Source organism: Haemaphysalis longicornis, unplaced genomic scaffold, assembly GCF_048455015.1.
Source record: "Haemaphysalis longicornis isolate Haplotype H1 unplaced genomic scaffold, Haemaphysalis longicornis Haplotype H1 scaffold_9, whole genome shotgun sequence".
NCBI classification, from domain to species: Eukaryota; Metazoa; Arthropoda; class Arachnida; order Ixodida; family Ixodidae; genus Haemaphysalis; species Haemaphysalis longicornis.
This window is the reverse complement of record NW_027526460.1, coordinates 24,129,467-24,147,674: the sequence shown is the minus strand read 5'-3', so window position 1 is coordinate 24,147,674 and position 18,208 is coordinate 24,129,467. Positions and strand designations below refer to the sequence as shown.

The following is an 18,208-nucleotide window of genomic DNA, read 5'->3' as shown; positions in this document are numbered from 1 at the left end:
TGGCTTGTCGGCTTCCAGAAGACGTATGGAGCATAAAGGGGGCGTACCCCGCACCTCTACCAGATGTCACGAAGCCAAAGACGACCCAGTTGTCTTGAAGAAGAAAAAAACAAGTTTATTGGAGCGAACTTGTGCTACCCTAACAACTCAAAGAATACAGAGGCAGCGAAGCAACGGTCAACAAAGTGACGTGCGCAGGCGAGTGCCGCCGAATTGAATGCCGCGGTGATATATCTCCCGGCACGAGTGTCTCTCGAACCGTCGAATTACATCCAGAACACTGTAGATCGAAGAAGATTATTCTAGGCTGGTGATGTTAGTGGTGATGTAAAGTAGATAACACGTGCGGTATAAGGAATGGAACACGCGCTTCACTTGACCCACGGATAAACAAATAACACAGCCCGGCGCAGCCGGTCGGCAAAAACAAAACTTTAATAAACAACCCCAATGCATAGTTCGCGGCAATATATATTCCCCCTGGCCCAAATTTTCGTATTTCGTTCCTAGATCGCAGGTCTTTGGTCTGCTCCAAAATTGTCTGCCGCCTCACGGTATGGATCCACTCCGTTCAACGGATTGTACACCGTTTGTCCATCATTCGCATCACATGACCTGCCCAATCCCACTCCTTACGCTCAACTCGGGATAAACTGTCTTCAGCCCGAGTTTTGTCTCTAATTCATAACGCACTTTTCTTATGCATGATTGCATATTAACCACGGCATTCTTTTTTTTTTTTATGCACGGCTCATTGGACCGACCGTAGCTTTCTTTCAAGGTACCTAGTAGGACTCCAAGATGCTGCACCATGCATTATTCATCATCGGAAGCACATATTGCTCGTATGCCTTTTTTTGTTGTTGTTGACAGAGATGGCCTACTGTTCATCGCTTCAGAGTGCCCCAATGCGCAGCCCGTTGTAGTTCTACGCCTGATTTCCTTTTCGTGGTTTGGATTGGCAGTTCACAACTTGCCAAATACATTTAAATTCATCCACTCCTACCATGGTATTTCTTTGCTTAGGCTACAAGAGCACTTTCTTCATGTACCCGCCGCGGTGGCTCAGTGGCTAAGGCGTTGCGCTGCTGAGCACGAGGTCGCGGGTTCGATTCCCGGCCGCGGCGGCCGCTTTTCTGATGGAGGCGAAAAGCAAAAATGCCCATGTGTACGAGATTTCGGCGCACGTTAAAGATCCCCAGGTGGTCAAAATTAATCCGGAGCCCTCCACTACGGCGCGCCTCATCGTCTGCGTTGCGTCGGCGCGTTAAACCCTACAATCAATCAATCAACTTTCTTCATGTCTAGCTCTATTTTCGACTTATTTATATTGATCCTTGACAGTACGACTAAGCTTTCTCGGAGTTCCTGAAATATACTTTGCATGTCTTCTCCAGAATCACTGGACAGCGCATCATCCGCAAACCCCACGGAGCTAAATTATTCTTCGTATCCGTGACTCCTCACAATCAAGCTTTTGGAATACCCGTTCTATGCAGACTGTAAGTAATTACGGTGAGATGGTGCCTTCTTGGTGCCCTTCCTGATAAGAAACTTCTCACTCTTCTTATGAGGCGTTATCATGCTCGCAAATTCATTGTGTACGTCAACCAGAAACCCTTTACGTCTTCTGTACTCCCTATTCTCTAATTGCTTCCATCACCATAGTTGGCGGTGGATCAAGAGTTTTTTATGAAACGTATGATGCTACAGAACTTGCAAGATCACACTGAAGAACTTGATGCCATTCCGTACAATATGCCATGATTCAGACAGCATCTATAAACACAGGATGTCCTTCCAGCAAGCACTACATGAAGAAATTACCGTTGAACCAAGCTTTGCACGACAAAGGGCTATACTCTCAGTCGACCTCAAGAAGTCATTCGATTGCGTGGACCACGACGCCATATTAGAGGAGTCAGCCGCCACCAACTGCGGGCCAAGCCTGTACAACTGCATAATGGATTTCTTACGAGGGCGTTCCCTCGTGGTTTCTATAGGTGAATATGAGACACCACGTTTCTCCCGCCCGCAACTAGGCATACCACAGGGAGTAGTGCTATCTCCCACACTGTTCAACCTTGCATTCCTTAAGATTCACAGGGCGCTGAAACAGGCGGCGGACGTCCATCACAGGCTCCCCCGGACATATTTAAACACAACGACAAGAGGTTCTCAATAAAACCCAAGAAGCCTGACATGTAGTTCTGACATGTTCCACAGAAAAAACAGAAGTATTCATGGTCACCAATAAAATATGGAAATCCTCTTTTGCTTACGATTCAGGGCGCAGCCATTCCTACCCCGCAAACAGTCAAAATCATTGGCCAACACTTCCAGAAGGATGGTGGCGGTCATACCCCATGCAATGAACTGGATTCTCAAGCAAGGAGAACAATTACCCCAGCTTATTAAACGAGTCTCCCAAAAACTATAACCCGACAACCGATAACCGTAACGAGACTTACCGAAAGCACTTAAGGAGGCTTAAGTTCCCCCATGTTTGTTGGTTTCCTGTTTGACACTACCACAAGTGCTATGATTGATTGACGATTAGGTTTAATGCACCGACGCTATACAGGCGATGGGGCACGCCGTTGTGGAGGGCTCCGGATTAATTTTGACCACCTGGGGGATCTTTAACGTGCGCCGAAATCTCGAACACACAGACCTTTTCGCTTTTCGCCTCCATCAGAAAAGCGGCCGCCGCGGCCGGGAATCAAACCCGCGTATTTGGGCTTAGCAACACAACACCTTAGCCACTGAGCCACCGCTTTTTTTATTGCCATACTTCGACACATCACATGCACAAACAAACGATCTAAAAACAATAACAATAAAACTGCTGCCGGAACCTTGCTGGCAGAAGGCGGCTAAATTGTTTAAGGTTAGTCATAGCGTCTCCATCACGGGCAGTGCACTCCGGAGGGTCGGGCTGAGTCCTCCACACTTCAATAATCATTCGAATTGAATTAGAAAAATACTTGTTTCGAGCGTTATAGCATCAACGTCACGATGCCGAAGTAAATCCTTTATCTACTAAGCCACCGCGGCGGGTCATATGTGCTAGAGCCCACCATATTCAATAGAGAATCCCTCTAGAATACCTCAAAGTTAAACATTCTATGAGTCATTCCTCTTCGTGAAGGTGGGTGAGCAGCGTAGCTGGAGGCCGCGTACAGTTGAAGACTGTAACCTCCCTATTGCGACGACGGAAGAGAAAATAAATTCAAAATGGAGAACGGCAACCTGTCTTTAACGGTACCGCCGCCCCGAACAGCCGGAAGAAACTAGACTCACGCGCACTTCCAACGCCGATAAAGGGAGGACGTTGCGAGCGTAGAATGGTGACTGCGTGCAAATGGCGCGCACCCACGGGGACGTTCATTTTTCAACGGCTTGCTTTATGGAACCCCTCGTGCTATGGTACCATTCGCGCTTCAAAAATTTTTTAACAGCGGAGCTGTTTAAGCTTTCTTGTGTCCGTGGGGATCGTTAACAGGAAATTTCCCTCGGCGAAGTGGAGAGGAGAAAAATGGTAGGCCGACAAGTGTGACGGGTTGGGAGTGCGCGCCTCAAGGAAAAAAAACGCCTCCCGTGGACGGAATTGGAAGTGGTTCCCTTGCATTACGAAACCGGCGTCTATCCGATCGCGCTATCATCGCATTCGGTGCGCGCAACATTTCCTTTGGGTCCGTAGCGTGGGCGTTAGCTTTGAACTTAGGCTGAGTTGAAGTGGACTTTGGCTTCGGACCTTGGAAGTATGGATTTTGGACTTTAGGCGGATGGTTTGTGGACTTTGATTTGTCTCAGTTTGCATAAAGAAAGCTTCGATTTTTAACCATATTTCTTTTAAGAAAGGAGCAAACCTAAGAATAGCCCAGTTAGAGCAAGTGAAGTCCACCAGCTCCGCTGTTTTCTCAGTATTCGTATTTCAATTGCGAAGGTGGCTGAATTTTTTTTTTTTTTTTGGCTCGCATGAGAAATGCCCGGAACACTAGCCAGGCAAAGCTTCGCTTTAAAAAGTTGAAACACAGCCACTGTGTTCAAGCCCGCCTTCAATTTGCCTCTTCGCCCCTCGAAGATCAAACAGTTCCCCTGGTTCCCAGGCGGCGCGGATGTGCCTTTTACTTAGACGCCTGCCGTGCCCGGCAAAAGTGCATCGTGCGAGAGAGAGGAGGGAGGCGTCGCGCAACAACAAGAGAAAAGCGCGGCGCAGCATGGCCGTCGCCACGCGCCGTCCGTCCGTCGCGTGGCCCCTCAGATTGGGCCGCCGTGTCGCCCTTCCATGCGTGCGGCACTCATCAAATATGCAGGGTCGTCCGTGGGCTGTGACGTCTCGGCGTCGTTACGGGATTCGGTCGCGTGGCGCGGCACGCCACCCCGGAAATGGCGCAGGTGCTGGCCGCCCCGCGGCAGCAGCGGTGCATGCGCGCCGAGATTCTCCTGCGTGCATGCATGCACGCTAAGCAGACGGCGTGCGCAGGCGAATCTGTTTTCGACCTTCTTTTGATGTGACCGGTTCGAGTATATTACTGTTAAGTTAAAACAGTATAATGCAGCTGTAGAGAACACTTTGGATGTGCCCGAGCAAGAAGCGCATTGTTGGAACTTCGATTCATGCTTGCTGACCATGCTCGTTCGATTGTTGATTGTAGGGTTTAACGCGCCGACGCAACGCAGGCGATGAGGAGCGCCGTATACATATATATATATAGTGGAGGGCTCCGGATCAATTTTGACCACCTGGGGATCTTTAACGTGCGCCGAAATCTCGAACACACGGACCTTTTCGCTTTTCGCCTCCATCAGAAAAGCGGTTGCCGCAGACGGGAACCGAACCCGCGACCTCGTGCTCAACAGCGCAACGCCTTAGCCACTGAGCCACCGTGGCGGGTGATCATGCTCATTCACGACCCTGCAGGGTGCCAGCGCCTGTATTTTATTTCTGGGCTCGGGGGGCTCAGGTTGGTTATCGACAAGAAGTCCTGCATGGGTTTCCGAATCAACATACGGGATGTCCTTAGTCCTCGGGCATTTTTTTTTTATCGCCGAATGTTGTGCGTGCCTGTCTGCTAGAGAGAATGCGTCTGTCCGTCTCCGTACATCCCGAAGTCCTTCCACCTCAACGTTGCTTAGCTCGACAGGCTTGAAGCCCAAAAGCGTAGCATTTCGGCACGAACTTTATCTTCGCAATGGTGATTTTTTAACAGCAAAGCTGCCGAGCAAATCGTTTGTGTATGGTTTCGCAGTTAAAAATGTCAAGAAAGAGGTGAGCGTTCGTGCACGTGCATGCCTCGAGCACGCATTTGTCAAGCCAAGCATACTCACTTAAGGAGATTGACCAACATTGGCCACAAAAAAAAGAATAATAATAACTCAAGCGTTCGCTGTATCTTGGCCTCACTTGCTCGGAACGAGAAAGACACGTCATAGCGTACGCCCCTCGTTCGTTCGTCCTCGTGTCGTCGTGCGCTCTGTACCGTAGAAGAGCCGTGACTTGAATTTCGAAGCTGCTGTAGGTGATCATCGACTCCGCATGGCCCGGCCGCGGATAGTTGGTGCACGACTGAGGAAAAGGCCGCGCTTCGAGAGGCTCAGCATGCAAAGCTACCGCTGAGACGATAACTCGCGCTTGCAGAGTGGCGTACGAAAACGTCGACCAAAACAATGAGCTCACTCTGGCTTTGCCCAACATAAGGTCATTGAAATGCCATGCCGCCGACTTCATTAACCACGACACCACAACGATACTAAAAATCCACATTTTGTCCGTCAATTATCACTTACAACAGCTTCGTCATTGAAGTTTTGCACGTGAGTGCACACTTCCCCGATTTTTTTTCATAGTCGCCACCTGCTATGTTCAGACCAGTTTCCTCTAAACCAGGAATTTACCCTAAATTCTTTCTCGTATACATCAACCATAACCTCTGGTGGACATGGCCCCATGTTCGCAAAAAATTCAAAGCAGTCGGATAGCATCTAAGGAATAAAACGGAGTTATAAGGACGGATTAGCAATTTATCCTATTTATAAATGTGGTGGCAAAATTATCTCCTTCTTCCACGCAGGACACAAAGATTAACCACTGACTAAACATTTTTTTCCATCCGCTAACCTTGATAGGCGGGCAAGGACTTGCGCAACGCTCAGCTTTACGTTTGAGTAAGTAAATATTAGGGTCACTATAGATAAGATACAGAGTACCGTCACTGAGGCACACAAGTAAGCAACGGCGGCCATTTTGTTGTTTATCAGTGTTGCCAGATTTCCGCTTCTGCGTCCTCACCGCTAAATTTGACGAGGTCATTTGTAAACAACACTGCCGAAGACGCAGCGACACGGAATCTTCAGACACACTTCTGCAGCTGAAATGCTGCGAAGCGAGTTATCTTTCATTATCTTTCATTCGCGTGAGGAACGACGTCTCTGAGGCGGCGGGGGCAACGTAACTTCGTATGCTCTCCAAAATCAGTTGTGTCGTGAACATCGCTATACCGTTATTTGATTTGATCATTGTCGGGGCAGCATGGCGGAAAGCGATGTTTTATCCCTTTCTTGTGTTCGTAGACTTTGAGACCAGCCAAGATTTCAGAAAGCAGATTATTCCTCTTTGAAGAGCATTCAGGTAAACAAGAGGGTGAATTAAAAAGAAAAACAACATAAGTGCTAAAGAGACTACTTGCCAACGATTAAGTCTATGATCATTTCAGTTTCGTCTGCCTTGGTCACGAATAACCCTTAATATAAAAATTAAATTTGCAACTTGCTTTATGAACAGCCACATTTTGAGCTGCTTGAGTTTCCTTTTGCTATGAGCGAAAATGCGAACGTTTAAACATGGAAGCCGGATGATTTTTTCGTGTAGAAGTGCGGAAGAAAAATGCCTCCTAGCAGCGAAAGATTAATTCTTTGAATAGTACACCACCTTATAAAGGAAAGAAGTGTTGCTGTTCATTCTCATGGACCGTTCACGTACACCGGCAGAAATGAATGCGGCACGGATCCCATCGAGAATTCTTTCACATTTTATGTCCCTCATAGCAGCGTTTGATTGTTCAGGCCGAAAGAGCTGCTGCGCATAAAACCGCACGTAACGATTCAGCTAAACACTGCCACGGAACTCGAGGCTGTGGGACCATAAACGCGCCTGGCATAATTGTTTTCTTTTGAACTCTAATTCTTGTTTTCAACGGACAATGATGCAGAAAAAATATCTATGGAGTGCTGTATACAGTTACGACATCTGCATAGTAGCGTAAGGTTAAGCAAGCCAGGTGTAAAAGAGCTAACAGGCAGCCTGTAGGCGAAGTCTCATGCACGCGTCGATTTCTTATTCTGTTTGCGCTTGAGAAAGTACGCCTGTGGTCGTGCGAGAAGCAGTAGGACAAGTTTGCATCTCCCCTAAACGGTAACGTTATCTCTACATTGATATCTGTCCAGGGGGCGTCATGTTAGGCTCGGGAAAGCGGGTTAGCAAAGTTTTGCAGTACGTTTTTTTGCTGTTTTTATTTCTTGATAGCTCACTCGATGATTCATTGTCCGATAAATAAATGGCACGATTTAATTAACCAATCAATTAGTAAAATATCATGCCCTTCGCGCACTTTCGTGACAAAGGCAAGGGTATATGTCATATTCTGTGTCATGCATAGCTCTGCAAAGTGTGTTGTTAAGTTTCCACGAACTGACTTTAGATCGATCGCTCATTTCAAATCGTCTCATGGAACAAAAGCCACGTTACACTAAAAAAATAAAACCCACCCCAGGTATTTCAACCCCCTTTACAACTACTAGCCAACGGCTAGCCCCCCGGCCCAGCGATCGCTGTTGTACACTGGACTGGAATCGGGAATCATCTCGAACTTAGACAAACTTAGACAAAACATGGTGTTTGATGTATTCCTGTTTCCCTGCTGTTCATCTAACTTCAAGCTGATTCACATCCGGTTATGTACCAATTCGCGCAGATCAGAGCCAATCTACTCTATAATGGGCAGTGTATTTGAGAGCTCACAACTATCCCTCCATCAAGAACGCTAGCTGTTTGCTAACTGCTTAATTTGAAATTGATGTTAATGGCTTGAATTTTGTTTTGAAAGCCTCCTAAAGGAACCTAATAAGATCAAAAGTACCAATCCCTAAAAAAAGCCCGTAACACATGAAATTGTTCTACAGTCGAACCTCGTTATAATGAAGAAGTATCGGGACAGCAAATAAGTCCGTTATAACCGATATTCGTTATAACAGTAGAGGTAAAAATCAACAAATCAAAAATCTGGTTCGGGAAAGTACTTGCTACAAGAATGCATTTTTTGTGCATTCCACTATATATTTTGTGCATTTTTTGTGCAAACCACTATAAACAAGGTAACCCTAACCTTTCTCCTTGTTGCATTTCGCGCTCAATGAACCGGAACATGAGTACGTGGAATTACAACACAACACAGTTCACTTGACAAAACAGGAATGCGTTTTTACTTATTTGATGAAGGATGTGATCTTCGTCTGGTGGATACTCACAGCACTGAGAAGGATGAAGTTTTCCACAGTGTCCAGGAACAAAAGGGCCTTTATAGTTCGGCAGTTTAGGACTACGGGGTTTTTTTCCAATGAGCTTCTCAGCCTCCTGGTCGAATATTTCTTAGTTATATCCGATATCGCCCGGACCGATATCACGCGGATAAAACACGACTAACCGAAGTTTGTATTTAGTTCGCTATAGCCGATAATTCACTATATCAGTGTTTGTTATAACAAACGTTTCTATTTCAACGTTTCTAGCAGCTAAATTGAGCACTTCCCAGTTTTTGAGCCTCGGTCGACTGTAATCTGATCAGCAGTAACCGTCTTAAACAGCAAAAGCACCCAGTTTTCTCTGCACTGTGCACATGTGGTATGCAGAGTACCGCTTTCGTGCAGTTTCAGGTAGATTGGACAAACCGGGCAATCTTCATATGTAAATGAAGAGGGCATGGGAGGACCACGAAGAATTACGGGCTGTCGCATCTGGCTTCACGCTGTGAGGAATACAATGGCTGTCCCACTATTCCGAGCTCTACATATGTATAGCTACATAATCAGCGTTGCCAGATGGTGAAATTCAGCACCAGAATGTAAACATCTGGTGAAATTTGGGGGTTACTGGTACTGAGGTGCCGGTACGGCTACGGCAGACAATATCTGGGAAAAATTGGTGAAAAAAAATTGTTACTGCTTTGAGCCATGGTTTCCGTCTTCCAAAATGGAAGCTTTGGCCGCTCCTAAGCACCAAGAGCCCCTCGCATTGTTGGACTGCGAAGGAAAATTTGCACTTCCACTTCAATGCAACCGTACGGCTGCATTGAGGTGGATGTCAAATTTCCCTTAGCAGAAACTTACTCCACCTTCGCGATTTCCACAACATCCGGCCGATCGTTAGACTGCGTGCGTAATCTAATGTGCTCGATAAGTATTTTGTATTCCCACCACTCCATGAAAGTAATTTAAACTGAAATTTGACATTTTGTGTTTTAAACATACCACAGCGATTAACATCCTTCTAAATATTACATACAGGGAGTTTTACTAGCACTACGTGGTATCTAAGAAATTGTCACTAACAGCTACAGATGCTTTTTATGAGATGTTTATTGCACAACAACCAGCAAAGCGCTAAATTCTCACATATTTGAGAGAAATATACGTTGCACCAGATCTTGCATTTCAATATAGACGGAAAGCACAGCGGGCGCAGCCAATGTCCTTTAAATCTTCAGACAGGTACTGTGACGGGTATGACTCATATGAGCAAGCAATTTTATTTCGATTTTCTGAAAGCTAATATAATATATAACTAATGTATATATAATTAGAGCTAATTACATTAGAGCTAATATATTAGAGATAATATATATAATTAGAGCTAATATAATTACGGACCCTAATCGAGTCACCCCTTCTGTGATAAGATGGACTGCTAGAAGCGACCAACACAACATATTGAAGGCCATGGTTTGGCGAGCTGCATGCCCAGAAAAGGGGCAGGAGCCGGGGATATGTTATTAGCGGCCGCGTATTAGTGCTGGTGAAATCTGGTGAAATTTCGACAAGGCGCTGGTGTTGAAGCCTCTTTCCAATCTGACAACGCTGCTACACACTAAGAAGTCCCCGTAGAGGGTCTTCACCACAATGCTACAGAATGACCAATCGAAGTGGCCTAGTGTGCAAATTCGACGAGCGACGTGGCCGAGCAGTCAATTTTAAAGGGGCACTGACACAAAAATTTTGGATCTTGTTTTTTTTTTTTTTTTGCGATAAGTAGCTAGTGACCTACTTATAACCTGTAGAAACCTCATTTGCTTCAGCGTGTGACGGTTGTTTAATTAGAGGCATTTTCAATGCGGCCAGTCGCAGTTTCGGTTTCAGCGAGTGCCGCGAAACGATGGATTTCGTGGATTTTGTGTGAACAAAGCTGCCCACGTGACCGTCGGAGGGATATCACAGAGCAGAGCCGCCGTAGAACTGTCGAATCCGCATCGACGGCAGTTTCTGCGAATGCCCCCACGTACAGATCTCGTGAGGCGCTTAATTAAAAAGCGACCGTGGATGTGACGCAGGCGCTGCGAGTGCAAATGCTACCGCGGCTAAAGAACGACGCGCGACGCTCGAGACGGTGGGTGGCAAGACGCGCGCTGGAAGCAGCCGGCTGCCGGCCGGTCTGCCTACAGGTCCGCCTACAGATGTGTTCGGCTTAGCACTGCAGCGGATATTCGAGTGCCGCTCTCGTAAGCGGTGCAGATGACAATTTTTAATGCAACCCGCCATCGCATCATTAACTCCTTTCTCGTGTAAGCCACCATGGTCGGGACTTGGGGACAATTTCGTGCAGCGGTAACAAGCTATCACTCGAGCTACCTGCGCCGGCCTGGGCCACTTCGCGGCCGTGGCCGCCGCCTGCACAGCGACCGTGCGGCTCGCTCAGTGGGCTTTTCGTGCTTCCGGCGCGTTTTCGCATCCAATGGTAATAAACAGTAATAGAAACAGAGTGCCTGGAATCGCTGTAGAACTTTGGTCGCGGCCAGCTGCCCGATGAGCTGACGAAATCACGGCGCCTCCGCCGCCAACGATCGGGTCGTTCGTTCTCGAGAGCAGAAGCTCCGCCCTCCGGCCCTCCGATTGGAGCGGCGAGCCGGGCGAGCCGGCGAAAAACGCCGGCAGTGCGGAAGCGGCAAACACAAACTCGTGACGTGTTTGGATGTTTTTTATTTACACAATATCCTCGGGATGTCGATTGCGCGTGGTCCTCTGCTGGCTGCTTGGTTGCGTTTCGCACACTTTAAATTTGATTTTAAATATGTTCTAGGCTGTATTCGCCGCTGATATTTTGCAGATGATGTATATGTGTTCCCGCCAATCTATCTCCGAAGTTATCTCGCGTTCAAAATTTTGTGTCAGTGCCCGTTTAACGAAAATGGCATGTGCGTAGAGACAAGGCGTAATGCAAAACGCCGTTCACGCCTTCCGTGTTGCCCAAGCGCACGGTCATATGTTAGGATTCGTCATTCGCCGAATTAGCACACTCGGTCTCTACAATTTGTCATTCTGGGACATTGTGGTGAAGACGACGAACGGGGACTTCTTAGAGTGCAGACGCAGAGACAAGAAAAAGACCGAGAGAGCTTACGAAGATACACATGGAAAACAAGCAAGCCTTCTATAGTCCTAATCCCGAACTGAGGCAAGTACTTCGACAATGAATGATTACGCTCCTTTCTTGTGCGTTACAAGTCTTAATTTTCCGTTCGTGTGGTTGTTCTTACGAAAAGTACATGATTTTTCATCGTTTCCCGAATAAAATCACTTGCGAATCAGCGCCGTGTTTATTTTCTCGCTTTTATTCTTGGTTCCTTTTTTCCTCTTAATCCACCACGAGTCGAAACCATTGTAGTTCTCCGCGCTTTTCATTTTTGTGGAAGTATAGTCTATTGCAACCCATCTCATAAGGAAAGGGCTCATCCTCACAAGAGCGTCCTGCGCAGTTAAAAATAAGCATGTGAAGGCTGTTTTTCCATGCAGATAATTTTCCCTTGCTCGGGAAAGTTTCAGCCTCAATTTAGGATCTTTAGAGCGAAAAGAAAATCCTTGTTAATTTGCGGGGAGTCATAATGTCAAATGGCAGTTTGTCTGTGACGTGCTTAAACGTACTTGTGTGCTTAAACGTAAATGTGTGATTCATCATTTCTTGCTGAGTCTAACACCGTATCGACTAATGTGCAGTTCGAAACCAACATTCGATGCGAACGCAGCAAAAAAAAAAAAGTACAAGATTGACTCCTACTTCGTTCGCCTTCGGTCCGCTCTCTGCGCACAGCTTTCCTGCTATCCATGTAATCCACTTCCTCGTGACCTTCGTGCGTACGCCACAGTCAGCTCGCCACTAAATCGCATTCAGTGACCTCTAGGATAACTAACACGCGAGCATACGCAATCTACATGTTAACGCGTGTTTCATTTGATCGGAGCTTTATGTTAGCCCTGCTAAGCCTGTGGCTGCTTCTTTCATTAATCCGGCGAAGCCATTCACTTACAACACATGTGTAAACGTGGTGGAACTAATATAGGACACTTGTCAAGGTGAATTAAAAATGGTCTCGGAAATGCATGGTTCTGCAGTGGTTTTTAAGTTAGGAGTCCCTGTATGCCTTGCTCTCGTTCAGGTATACAGACACGGTACAGTGCAAATTCGATTCTTATATCGCCTGCTGCTGTGTCGTAGTAATCACGTGGAATCAGGTAATAATATTACACGTTAGGGTCGATGCATTTCAGCTGCTGTAACAATCGCTTATAAAAGCTTCATATTTGCATTTTTCAGGTGGCGAAACTGATGCCGCATACTGGTAAGTGCTTCCTTTTTGTATGGCACCTTTTTAGTAATAGCAATTCAAGGACCATGGCTGACTGTGGGGAAGAAGGACCACATACACCACCTCGCAGTGCTGCAGAATTTATAGGCGTTGAATCTGCCGAAAAATTTCTAACAGTGTTGCTAAAACTTACCACCATGCGAGTTTGCCCATAATTTAATAACAAAAACGTTCCGGAAATTTCGATCTTCAATCCTATACCAGAATCTGAGGCAAAAGAAATAATGCGCCATGAAATGCAGGTTGCGTTGAGAGAGAGCGAGCAGGCGAGAGAGGGAGAGAGAGAGAGAGGACTCTGATACAAATCATGAAACGCTTATGAAATGTTTATTTAAAATAAACAGAGTTCTTATGTGGAATAGCCGAAAGTATGAGGAATAAATATATAATAATGACTAACTAATTCAACCGCGAGATACCACTAATTTAACCCGCTTTAAATGAAGTGAAAATGCATGGTATGTCCGGCAATATTTACGTCATACATTCCTATTACAGCAGCGGTGACACCATAACTCCTCGGCAGTCACGATAAAGAACATATGTGTTCAGTATGAAAACGAATTTTTGAATTGTTTTCGAATTGTGACATTGCATATTTCTAACCGGGTTAGAGTGGCTGTATCCGGACAATTGAATTGATTGATTGTGGGGTTAAACGCGCCAACGCTACTCAGGCGATGAGGCGCGCGGTAGTGGAGGGCTGCGGATTAATTTGTCCACCTGGGGATCTTTAACGTTCGCCGAAATCTCGAACATACGGGCGTTTTTGCTTTTTGCCGCCATCAGAAAAGCGGCCGCCGCGGCCGGGAATCGACCCCGCGTCCTCGTACTCAGCAGCACAACGCCTTAGCCACTGAGCCACCGCGGTGGGTTGCATCCGGACAAGAGTTACGCCCATTTTTCACAACTACACGAACAAGTGATCCCATCTAGTAAGGCGGCGCCATTCGAAGGGCATAACATTGTGACTTCAAAAGCCCTCTTCTCGATATCGCAAATTCTTCGTAAATTCACTTTTCCTTTTTGTGTAAGCAAAAAGTAAACTATGTGACATGTGCACGCATAGCTCTGACGACATACAGCGTAATTTGAAGCTTAGCTCACAAAGAGGACGACCAAGTTATCAGATATTGCGCATAAAAGATATAGAAACACCTAGCACCCATTCTAAAAATTACGAGGTCAGCTGAGGCTGGGAAGAGAAAAACATTTCTTAAGATCAAAATTAGCGTCAACAGCAGAATGCAATAAAGTAACGTTGATCCAAAAGCGACTGAAAGGCGTGTTTTAAAATGAAGAACATCACACAATCTTTTTTTGCCAGATCTATTTATTTCTTTCAAACGCTTTTAGTAACATAGTTGAGCTCTCGGTTTCAACGCAAGTTTTGTTGCGTTATCGCCTCCCCGGCCATCACCGCCGCCACGGTGTCATCAGCTGCTATCTTACGAGTTTGTGGCGTGACCACAGAACAAGACGGCGGTGGCCATCGGTTGCATGCCGCAGTAAGGACAGCGAAACGCTATGCCTAATAATGACAGAGCGTACTGACAGAAGCCATATGGCTATCTAAGCCAAGTAGGTGAGGAACGTCGCTAGCGTCAAAGGCGCCGCACACGGTGGCCTGCGACTGCAGCGAAAGATTTCCCTCTAGTATACATTAGTATGAAACTCTACGTTTAGGGGTAGAAGTTTCAATGTGTGTTTCAGTAAAAAAAAACTACAAAAATAACCCTTTTTTGTTTCAGTAAAAAAAAAAAACTACAAAAATAACCCACAGAAGCCATCTCCGAGGATTGTGTTTGAATCCCAAGCATTTTTTTTTTACTGGGAGAATCACTCGCGTAGGTATCCACAAATCTGCATCCCCACGGGAAAAGAAGTGCTGTAGTGCGAGAGCCGCTAGTGTGAGCGCGCGAGCGCGAGTAATGGGAGCGTGCTCCGCATTAACCCGCAGGTTTGCTTCACCACCACAACACGGTTTATGCTGTGGTGCACCCTTTACAGGCAGACAGCGGTAAATGGCGAAGCAAACCGTTGCTGTGCGACTGTCGTCACGACCAGTCGCATCAGAATCGCGTGTTAAGCCAGTTCTAAATGGGGCGAATTTCGCTTGCGAATTCGCAGCTGCGGCGCCGCCCATGAATCAAAACGATCTATTCTCGTTGCTGTGGTGAATTTCCAAATGTTTGGAAGAGCCGAACTTCTCTTGTAAACGCCGCTTATCATTTGGCAATATGTCGCAGCAGTGAAAATAGGAAAACAAATTGTTTTGCCGCACGGGCGGTGCCGCAACTGCGAATTCGCAGGCGAAATTCGCCCCATGTAGAACGGGCTTTAGAATCAACGCATTTTAAAGATCATAGCCTCCCTTAGGCTTTCTCAGCGCAAATATTTGGTCTGCATGTCAGTCTTTCACTCAGTTCAACCAGTCGCCCCTTAGCATAAAAAAATCACGCATCTCCACGAAGTGAATCATGACGAGGGGGAGAAGCACTGGGGATCGTTCTTACCGTAAATCAGCTGTGGCATTGCCCACTCGCACATGTAAATGAGTGACAACGCGTGTGTACAGTATATACAATTCCAATCCAATCCAATTCGATACAATTCAATTTAATCAAATCCAATACAATCCATTTCAACCTAATCCAAATCCAATCCATTTCAATCCAGTCCAATTCAATCCAATGCTCATCATGCATGCGCAACTCTGTACACGGACGCCAAGCCCCGGACAGAGCGAGGTCCTAAGGTCCTTCGCCCCGAAAAATCGGCCGAGTGTCGGTCTGCTTCTCTGCAAATGAACTGCAGTCACGGCTCATACATGTCCACATCCCACAGCGCAGAGGAAACTTCAGGCACATTTAAGGCAAACTTTAAGTACATAAACAAGTTTAACCACTTTTTCTAAGTTATAAACACACTTAGGATTGGTTTTTAGGATAGTAAACGAAAGAAACAACGCAATAAAAGCGGTGTCGAAGAGAGGTGAGACAAAAGCGCCCTGTCGACCAAACAGATGACGCCCGAGCAGTGAGAACGTGGGAAAATCGGATTAAACAAACCGTGATTACATTTAGCCTAAAAGGAGCGAAGGGGGAAGAAAGGGACTTAGGGGGTGGCAGCATGAGAGATGAGAAGGAGTTACGCGGCAGTTACGGATTATAAGATCGTCTTTCGACGACATTTTCAGCGAAGAAAACAAACACGCGAGATATTTCATTTTAACTAAGACCCGCCGCGGGGGCTCAGCAGCTAAGGCGTAATTGTGCTGCTGAGCGCGGGGACGAGGGTTCGATTCCCGGCCGCGGCGGCGAATTTTCTGATGGAGGCGGAAAGCAAAAACGCCCATGTGTATGAGATTTTGGCGCACTTTAAAGATCTCCATGACGTCAAAATTAATCCGGAGCCCTCCACTACGGCTCATCTCATCGCCTGCGTTGCGGTGGCGTGTTAAACCCTACAATCAATTAATCAGTCAATCAATCAAATCAACCTTTTTAACTAAGAGAAAACTCTTAACTTGACTCCCGTACTATTGTTTTACTTCAAATGCTTCATAAGTTTTTTTAAGCTATACAAAATCACTATGTGCGAGTTTATAGTTACCGATGTAAGTAGTTGACAACACTGTTAGCGTTTCTTCTTCATATACACTGGCTGTTTTTTTTTTTTTTAGAATCGTATAGTTTATGAGAAGTGAAATGGCGTCGAAATAAATAAAGAGGTAAACAGGGGCAACGCTATAAAAATAAAGTTACGCCCCTTTCTAAGAAACATATAGGATTAACCAAGACGTGCCACTCATATATATATATATATATATATATATATATATATATATATATATATATATATATATATATATATATATATATATATATATATATATATATATATATATATATATATATATATATATATATATATATATATATATTCTTATGAGTTGTGAATTCGAAAGCAACAATGTCCGATTGAACTACGCTCAGTGCTGTTTTGATTATTTCGCTACGAGTAATGTTTTGATGTTTTGCTGCGGACTGTGCTATGTTTTCAAGTTTATGGATTAAATTGGTGCGGGTTGTTCTCTAGACTTTCTTGGTTCGCGTGCTGTCTGTAGACCGGAATCATTTGGATGATAGCGCAGAGAGTTCTACTGCCACGCAGAGTGGCCTAGTTCGCTGCCTGTTTCGCCATTGGATGAGTCCAGCGCAAAGCGGACTTGAGGACGTGTCGCTCATCCAAATAAAAAACTTTACCATCCTTTCCAAAGAAAAAGTTGAGAAAAGCGCGAAAGCTAAAAGTGCGTCCAACCTGCGCTGGAAGTGCGGCCAATCGATCGTCGAACCTTCAAAAACCCAAATCGCAAACGAAGAACGAACCCGTTCAACAATTTTGCGCGCACCAAGTAAACGTAGCTGCGAACGATCTAAATGTATTCCGATACGGGGTCAATGAGATGAAGGTACACTATTGTATTCCTTCCTCATGATGGCGCGTGTGTTGTCTTATCTATAACTGATTCTTTTTCGCAATTTTCAAGCAGCCGTTTTGACGCAATAGAAGCCCGGGGGTTTCGCGCACGCGCCGTGTGTCCAGAAATCTTATCAGAGTTTTTCGGTCGACCAACCGGTCTACGGGGAAATGCATTAGTTTTTTGACAGAACGCCATCGGTCCCAATATGAAAGCTTTCGCTTTAAAGCAATGCACCCTCGGTTGTCCCCGTGTGCCTACGCATGCTCAGGCAGTGCGTTTTTTGTGTGTTTGTTTTATTTATTGTTAAGCATGCGCCCCTGTGGGACGTCACACTTCGCAGTCACGTGGATTAACCAGCCGTTGGTGGCCACAGCCGGCAACGCAGGCCTTTTCGCCGCCCATTTAAGACTTGCGCCTTAAGACAGCTGATAGTATCACTAAAAAATTTCCCTGCCTGACCATCTCCATTTTGAGTGTACCGCATGCAATAACGGTACACCACGGCAGTTCTGATTGACAGGGGCGCCTTGGGCTCTCTTCATTACATGTCTCTCACATACGTGGTAGCGTAAAGATAATAATTTTTTGGTGTTCCCCTTCTCTTAGCGCGTTTCAAATCGAGCTTAGCCTGAGTTCACTCTTCGCCCCTGCAGGACCGCGTGGGAGCAAGACACTTTTCTGTATTCGAAATCAAAGTTCTTGCAAAGAAAAAAACTGAGATCGGCACAAACACGATTAAAACATTAAACTGATAACAATTATATCGCTGTATAAAAGTGAAAGGTCATTGTCAAAATTTTAGAAAATT

At 45.8% G+C, this 18,208-nt stretch overlaps 1 protein-coding gene across 3 annotated transcripts in view; it reads left to right on the top strand.

Annotated features, from left to right (window-relative positions):
* Positions 1-7,300: 7,300 nt before the first annotated feature.
* LOC144151385 (paired box protein Pax-2a-like) overlaps positions 7,301-18,208 on the top strand; it is a 31,946-nt gene continuing 21,038 nt past the window's right edge. Inside the window, exons 1-2 of one of the 3 annotated variants that reach the window (XM_077682425.1) lie at positions 7,301-7,417; positions 12,863-12,887. In XM_077682425.1, coding sequence (XP_077538551.1) covers positions 12,875-12,887 — 13 coding nt within the window. In that variant the 5' untranslated portion in view covers positions 7,301-7,417; positions 12,863-12,874. The remainder of the gene's footprint in view (positions 7,418-12,862; positions 12,888-18,208) is intronic. The other 2 variants (XM_077682423.1, XM_077682424.1) reach the window with 2 other exon arrangements.